Genomic DNA, 8,138 nt, shown 5'->3' on the forward strand with positions numbered 1-8,138 from the left:
GCACGGGATTATGGTGATGGCACACTGGTGACTTGGTGATGGTAAACCCGCGGGGATTACAATTGAGATGGGAAAAAAAAGTACAAATAAACAGTTATAAAATAAATAAATAAATAAAAATAAATTAAAACTATTGATTTCATTCCATACCTATTTTTCTCAGTCATCTACCCACTTGCTCAAGTCCCAAATCTAGGACTTTGTCCTTGATTATTTCTTTCCTTCTCCGATCCCTATCAGGTTGGCCTCCAAAGTAAACAATAAAGTAAAAACATAAATTAAAAATAATACTTGTTCACAAGATGTGGTCAAAGAAAGCTCTTACAAGAGGCCTTAAAGAAGGAACTCCTGTCAAGCCATGGGCTTTGAGGGGCTAAGCCCAGGACTCCTGACGTCTGGTCCACAGCTTCTTGTGTAACTTTCTCTCAATTCTAAAGCATTTGGCACCAGCCATGGCAATGACTGTGTGATTTTAATGAAATGAAGTGCACCAGCCTCCCTGTGGCAGCCAGGGTCACTGTCATGGTGCTCCTTTGGCGGAAGCATCTTACTGGGAGCAGCTGGGTCTCTTGAGCTCTTTGAAGGATTGGTGGGATGAGTTTCAATGCTTTACAGTGGTTGTGCAGAATCCTTTACTTACAGCCCAAGGGGCTCCCAGCTGGGGCCAGATAATCAGGCATGGGGCACACTGGACCCAGCCTCCAGATGGCCCTGATGGCAGTGGGGTCTATGGGGTGATCCAGGCCATGGACATAGTGGTCAACAGTAGACTGCTGAATGGTAGCACTGTAAACTCAAATGCACTGCCATCCTACCCTCTAGACAAAATGGATTAAATACTCAACTTAAATCCGTTTTCTATAAAGTGAAAACTGAAGTAAATCAGTTGAAAACATTTCTGGATCAGCAGCTTACCTTCAAAACTCTTCAATGCACATGGTTAGTTCTCCTTGGAAATCATGCCTTGATCTTCACTACAGATAGGCAGACTTTTCCCTGATTTGCTTAGGGACAGTGTCAGTTTAAACCTACTGCCTCCTTTCTTAAGATGCTACCATTTGTGGCCTTGTTAATGGTCCGTACACAATGAAGGACAGGCACTGACAACATCCTCTTAGTACATCAGAAAAGCCAGCCCTTTGGTTTATGTCTGCCATTGACCAGAGCTGGAGTTACTCATACCTGAGCAGTTTAGTTATATCTGAATCCCAGGAGTGTTTTCATCCTTGGCCACATCACACTTAATCAGCTATGAGAAATTCTTCCTGGGCTTCTCCTCTCCTAATTCTTACCTTTTAGCTAGCAGAGTCACTCAGGGGAGGTGTACTGGGCCCATCATTCTTCTCTTCCGCTCCCTTCCACACTGTTTCCCTGTTATCTGCCCCTCTCTCTGTCTCTTCCCACACTGTTACCTCCACTACTGACTTGTTTTGATTTGCTTGCTGTAAGTATCACTGTGCCCAATTCCCCATGAAACACCATCATGTTCACTTGCTTCATCTATGAAAATTCATCTTACACCTTCTTCAAATCCACATATTATCAATCACTGAGTTATACTGCTTATGTTAGACTCCATTCAAAACAAAGCCCCTTTGTTCACCAAATTTAAATCTAGTCTTTAAAATTCTTTTATTGACCATACAGGGCTCTTTCCTCTGAAATAGCTGACGTCTTATTGTGACAGTAACTTCACCACATGTACCAGGTTAGAAATAGGAAACTCATCTCTTTGCTTATCATTCTTCCAATGTCCTTTTTTATATCCTAAGAATTCCTTCCTTACCCAAATTTCTAGAACTCTAATCATGGGTGACTTGGATTACAGTTACCTAAATGATTGCTCTGTGTCTGGTCTTGCCCCCCTCAAATATCAACCAATGCTCACAATGCTTCAAAAGTTACCTGATATGATACACAAAGCCCTCTAGGGTGTGTCTGTCTTAGATCGCTAGCCATGTTGCTTTGCATAGTTCAGCTCTTGTTTCTCCTAGCAGGGAGTGTGTGGTCTGGTGCATCTACCCAAGCTTAACAGCTCTTTCCCAGCTAGTTTGCACATCTTTATAGTGCCCATGCTTAACACAGTGCCTGGCATATAATAGCTCATTAATAAATGTGGAACTCAACTGAGTTTCTGCTATTGTGTCTGCATTATAGGTTTCTTTTATTTTAAGCTTTCATGTGCCTGCGCCTAGCTTCTTCAACCTTCTAGTACATTTACTTGGATAGTCTTGAGTACCAGTTAGCATTTATAAGTGTTCTAGTTTTCTTCCTCCTACACTCCCAAAATAGTTAGGGGTGACCACGTGATCTGTTCTGCCAGTGAAATATGAGCAGAAGTAGCAATTGCTGTTTTCTGGAGAAAGCATTTAATTACCAGTATAAGATATTACCACCACCGCCTCCTCTTGCTGCAGGGGAAACGAGAGAAAAAGGAGCCTTCACCAGTTAGGCAGTTTGTGTGACTAAACTGAGCAGAACCTCCTGTTGATCTGTGCTGGAAATATAGCATCAGCAAAAAACAAATGTTAATCCAGGGAGATGTGCAGATTATGTGCTGTGATCACATAACCTTGTCTGTCCTGACTCTGTTCCTTGAACTTAACTACAGCACTTACTTAGCTTCCTCCTGGTGTCATAGCCTGCTACAATACAAATACTGCATTTAAACTGTTTTTTGATACTCACCAATTCATGTCAGTTTTCAAATATTCCTCTTACCTGCTCTTGCTTCTCCTTACTAAAGTACAATTCCTGCTCCTTTGCAGCACAATGATGATTTCTAAAGTAGAAAATTAAAATGTCTAGCCAGTTCATAATCCAGTGTTGGCCATTTAGGGGAGATTCTGTGCAAAGTAAAATGCCTGCTCTGACTGAGCAAATCCTGCTGTTCCTGTGGGCAGTGTTGCAGTGGGAACAGGGCAGGAGGCTCTGAGAACCGGCAAGCAGCCAAGAACAAGAATGGCCAGCGTGGGGGGGCTGAGCGGCAGCTCTCTAGGGCTGCGAGTGTCGAGTGTCGCCATGCAAGTCTGCCTGCCTCCTTGCCCCAGCAGATGGCACAACAGCATGGCAGTAAATGCAGTGAAATATTCCTCCATTTACCTTTATGTGCCTTTTAAAAACTTTACTTTTGAGTATATAATTCTGTGGGTTGGTGGGGGCGGGGAGAGAGTTCCTCTCTGGTTCTTTCTAAAATGCATTATTAAACAATGGAATTTTCAAAGAAAAGAATCCCAGTCTCTTCCTGGAAGAAATGCCTGATGCGTATTTATTCCCTGAAATCCTTACGGGAATTGAAAGGTCTATTTTTGTTTCCCTCCTCATGTAAATTTATTATGCATTACACCGATCTTATTACATGCACGTTGGCACGGAGCTACTGCCATGTGCACCCGTTCATGAAGTTTAAAAAACCAGAAACCTATAGGCTTTTTGCAATTTCTTCCACCTTTTAATTTTCTAACACACTGCCTGCTACCCCTTCTGCCATCGCCACACCTCTAAACACTCCTTCATAGGAAAAGCCAGCTACTCTTGCCTCATCGGCCTACTATCCTGGAAGTCAAAATTAAACTTGCAAAATTAAACTGTTTCTATGGTTATGTTTCCCAACGCTAATTACAATTTTTTAGCTAGAGTTATCAACTTTGAATTTTAATTGGAAGTTTTTATTTTTACAAGTGTCAAGTGTTTTCAGTTTGGAGGGAGTATATCTACATTTACTCTAGCTACAATGTAATTTCCTAAAGATACTTTCTGAAAGACAACTGATTTTTCAAGTTAAAACTAAGCAGGTAGGCTTTTTATAATTTTTTTTATAAAGATGAAAAAAATCCAGTGCCTGCCCCCCCCACCCTAAACAAAATGTTTGGGAACCACCAAATGTTTAGAAATATTTCTCTAGTGCAAAAAATACATTTAAAAATGTGGGGGCTTAGGTCTGTGCTATGTGTAGGAAGAACTGTGTAGCTGATAACGCTTCACATTAGGGGACTCCCTCCCTGTTTTTTAGACATGCCCCCTACCCCCGTGAAGGGAGGAGACAAACATTTTGAAGTTTGTCAAAATAATTGTTCTTTCCAAAGAAGAAATCGCAATGAAAAAAGATTGATTCAAATACAGAAATATTGAAAACTTCAAAATTAAATATTCAATTTAAAAAAAAAAAGTGCCCTTCCTGGTGGCCAGGGATTAAATCACAGCAGTATGAAGCTATGCACAGCCACTGAGCCATTGAAGCACAAGTTCAGTCCCTGACCATGGCACAGCCGACCTCTGTCCCACCTACTGCTCCCCTCAGCAGTGTATTTCTATCTGCCTGATCTCTCCCTCACTCTCTGGTGTATCCTCTCACCCCCACATCTCTGGGCTGTACCCAGTTCTTGTACGCATAAATAAAGAAGTATTAAAAAATAAAAATTAAAATGAAATACTTGCAACATATATTAACAGATGAGAGGCTTCCCTACACACAGAAAATGAAGACCAGTGAACCTATAGAACAAAAGCAGTTGAACCTTGTCAATGACATTTTCATTCAGCATATGAGTAAAGATTTAAAATCACAAATAGCATTTGAAAGGATAGTAGGCATGATTCTGCTGGAAATACTGGTGTCATTTTGGGAGGAAATAATTTTAACAATATATAACTATCAGCCCCTATAAATGTGAACTCCCCTAAACCAGCAATTCTAATTCAAAATGTCCTCATCCAATCATTAGGCAAGTGTCTGTAAGGATTTTTATCACAGGGGTTCAGTATGTACAATAATGCATTCCAAAATTTTAACTGATTAACTCAAAAGTTAACCTGAAAAATCACTTGTATTTCCTTTTAGACACTCAATGGTATGTCTAAAGTAACTGTTATACATTTTTATATCAATTTCTCATTTTTCTTTTTCAGAAATAGCATTTGAAAAGCATAGAAATGGCCACTTCAGCTTTGGGGTTCCTATCCAGAGTTACCCAAATTTGATCACAGGGCAGATTAAATCTGAAAACCGTAAGGGCAACTCTTGCTTCTTTTCTGGCTACTTCTGCCAGATAGAGAAGTGTTCAAGGGAGCTGTCTATAGCCCCGCACATGTTCTGGATAAATATGGCCATAAACTCATAACTTTCTGTGCTTCTGTGATTCTTTTTCATGAAGCCCGATAGCTGAACAAAATCTTTGGGAATGTAGGACAGAGAAGGAGGCAGTGAAGGAGAAATTGATTCCCATTTTCCTGAGAGGTCCCAAAGTGGGGGGGGGGGACAACATCCTGTTCCCCTTTGTTGACTCCACATTGCACAGCAAAGAGTAGTGACTGAGAAATGTCTTGCCAGGACACAAAACTCAGAGGATGGCTGTGGACTCTGAAGTGGCCAGGCTGCAGCTGTAGCATGAAATGGCTTTGTGCTGCAGCAGTAAAAATGGCCTGCTACACTCACACATTTTCAATCAGTTGGCAGTGTTTCCCACCCAGACTGAGGGACTTTGGTTTCTCCCTATGAAGCAATGACAAGGATTTCAAATGGACCAAGCATTTTTATTTTAGTGTAAGCAGCACTGAGACAGCTTCAGCTGGCAGAAAAGAGGGAAACCAAGAGTATTACCCATTATTTACTCCAGAGTAACTAGCTGAGCACCATCTGCTCTCAGCCACCACCCCTATCTAGTGTAGCCCTTTCTTTACTATAGCCTCTCCCTGCTTCTGTGAACCCCCACCCCAGTCTGGTCCAAGAATCTGAAGTCCCATTGTTCCCTGAATACAAAGATTTGGAAAGTTAATTTCAACAGAGCAATTGGTTAACACAGAAGCTCTTTTTATGCTTCAAGGTATAATTAGTTGTCCACCTGAAAAATGTATTCATTCTTCCAATTTCTATCCTGAGACTGAATGCAATCTTTTACCTATAGAATAGTGTATGTGTCATGAAAAACAAATTTTTCCACTCTAAGGTCCAGAATTGGTTCTAGGTCATAAAAGTAGAATAGAAAAGTCTACCAAATTAAAATAGGGAATAGGTTGCATAGAGAAAGACAAGTTTCCAAAACACCTATGTACCACATGTGGTATTTACATTTGCTTCTAGTTGATTTTTATAGAAAAAACGGTCTTTTTAGGAAATTAACTGTCTTACTCTGAAACCCAGAGGAACAATATTAGTCAATCAAAACCACAGCCAGATTCAACAGTGATTACAGTACTACATGTGATCTACCGACTGGAAAGGAGACTATAAAAATGAGACCCCGGAGAGAGCAAAACACAACTTTTCATTAACTACAAGAACAAACCATTTATGCAGTAGTTCAAAATTTATTTAGAAGTGTTTATAAGAATATAAAAGATTTATTGTTTTCTGTTGTATACAAGTGCCCACATTTGTATACCAGCATAAAAAAGCAGCAGTTAAAATCTGAAAACATATCCCAGCTCCCCCAAACCTGATCTGAAAATTAGTGAAGATTTAGCTGTCTAGAGAGAAGAGCAGGGAGCACCCACAGCTCTCACTAACCTGAATGCATCAAATGACACCCTCCTTTTCTATCTGACTAATGTCGCTGTAATTACACTTCCAATAAGAGGCAAAGCCAATTAGAAAAATAAGATTTCACTGGCAGTAGAGATTAAATACGAGTTCAGTAATCAGCTCCCGCAAACATGCAGGAATGATAGGGAAAAGCCAGTCACCCCCAGCTGCTCAGCTAAGTGGTTATGCAATTGAAGTCAAGGTAAAAACTGGGACTGAACAAAGTGACATTAAGGAAAAACATCTCCTGAGGGTGGTCAAGGTCACTTGACGAAGATCAGATGCAAGGAAATGTTTCTCAAAAATCCTGGAAAGAAAAAAAAAAAAAAAAATTACTCCAAGCAGCAAAAGAAAATTCAAAACCTTTGTAGTCCCAAATGAAGTAACTTCAAAGAACACTGTTAATACTTCAGGCTAAAATGACTTTTTTTTTTTTTTTTTTGAGATTTAAAGTCCCAGTGAAATGATGTAATTTTAAAGTCTCATTGCATTTAATGAACAAAATAGTCTGTCAACAAGGTAATGGCCTGTTGAGTGACAGCACATCAACTGTATTCTTAAACCATTGTTAAAGTGGGTCACACATAATAGGGTTCACAAATATTGCGGCCCACCTTCCTGGCTGCAGAGAGGACTGGAGGTACACCCTATGAGCAGAACAATTTAAATGGAAATGCACGGAATGGAGTTACATTGTATTACACCCTGGCAAGGTGACTTCTAAAGGAACTTGGAGGAGGAGACCACCTTGGAGAGTCCCTCCCCCACCCCACCCTTGGCCACATACAAAGGTTCACTGCCTCACCATCAAGCTTCCCAGAATGCCAGACCAAATCATACTGAGATTGATTGACATTATTGCTGTCCTAACACCTCGAGGAACCTCAGATTTTACTTCCCCAAAGGTCAAAGCAAAGCTTAACTGCCCTTGAAGATACAGGGTTTAGTTTCCACAGCATGCTAGTGGGTCTCACCCAGTGTTATCAGAAAAGATAATTTGGAGTGATTCTTTAACTGTCCTGCCCACGGTACATCATGAAAACTAATAGTGATAGAAAACCAAAACAAATTTTTTTAAAATATAAAGACAAGTTTAAATAGCAGAGAATATATATCAATCACATTAAAAGTTTAACAGGTTTAAAAGTAAAAATCAACTGTGTCTAGCCAGCAGCACACAATTAACAGCGGCCTACTGCTTCAGGGGCTATGTGACATTTTAAGACATACTTTTTTTTTTTTTTTAATTTCCTTGACTTTTGTCATAGCTTTGTGTTTTCTAGATTCCTTGCATTTTTTTCTGTCTTCAACATTTTACTGGTTCCTGCTTCAAGGTGGGGTGTAATACTTCTCTCACTCCTTGGGGACTTCAGTTATCACTTGCTAATGTCCAAATAACTGATACCTTCTTAATATAAATACTTTTTCCCCCTTATTTATACAATGTGTCCAGGATACAGTTTGGTTTCTGTTTCTCTCCTTACTTTCCATGGTGTTCTTTATAAGCAGATGCTTTGTTTTAATATATATTTATTTCTTTTTTGGTTAAGAAATCTTCCCTAGCTCAATTTTATAAGTAATCTATTCTAAATTTTAAAAAATCTTCCAATTTATCAAC

At 39.8% G+C, this 8,138-nt stretch overlaps 1 protein-coding gene across 1 annotated transcript in view; it reads right to left on the minus strand.

Moving 5' to 3' along the window:
- Window positions 1-6,772: 6,772 nt before the first annotated feature.
- Window positions 6,773-8,138, minus strand: part of EPSTI1 (epithelial stromal interaction 1 (breast)) — a 75,318-nt gene continuing 73,952 nt past the window's right edge. The window contains exon 11 of the mRNA XM_012723197.1: window positions 6,773-6,827. Coding sequence (XP_012578651.1) covers window positions 6,819-6,827 — 9 coding nt within the window. The 3' untranslated portion in view covers window positions 6,773-6,818. The remainder of the gene's footprint in view (window positions 6,828-8,138) is intronic.

Source organism: Condylura cristata, unplaced genomic scaffold (genome assembly GCF_000260355.1).
Source record: "Condylura cristata isolate star-nosed mole 26May11 unplaced genomic scaffold, ConCri1.0 scaffold00010, whole genome shotgun sequence".
Classification (NCBI taxonomy): domain Eukaryota; kingdom Metazoa; phylum Chordata; class Mammalia; order Eulipotyphla; family Talpidae; genus Condylura; species Condylura cristata.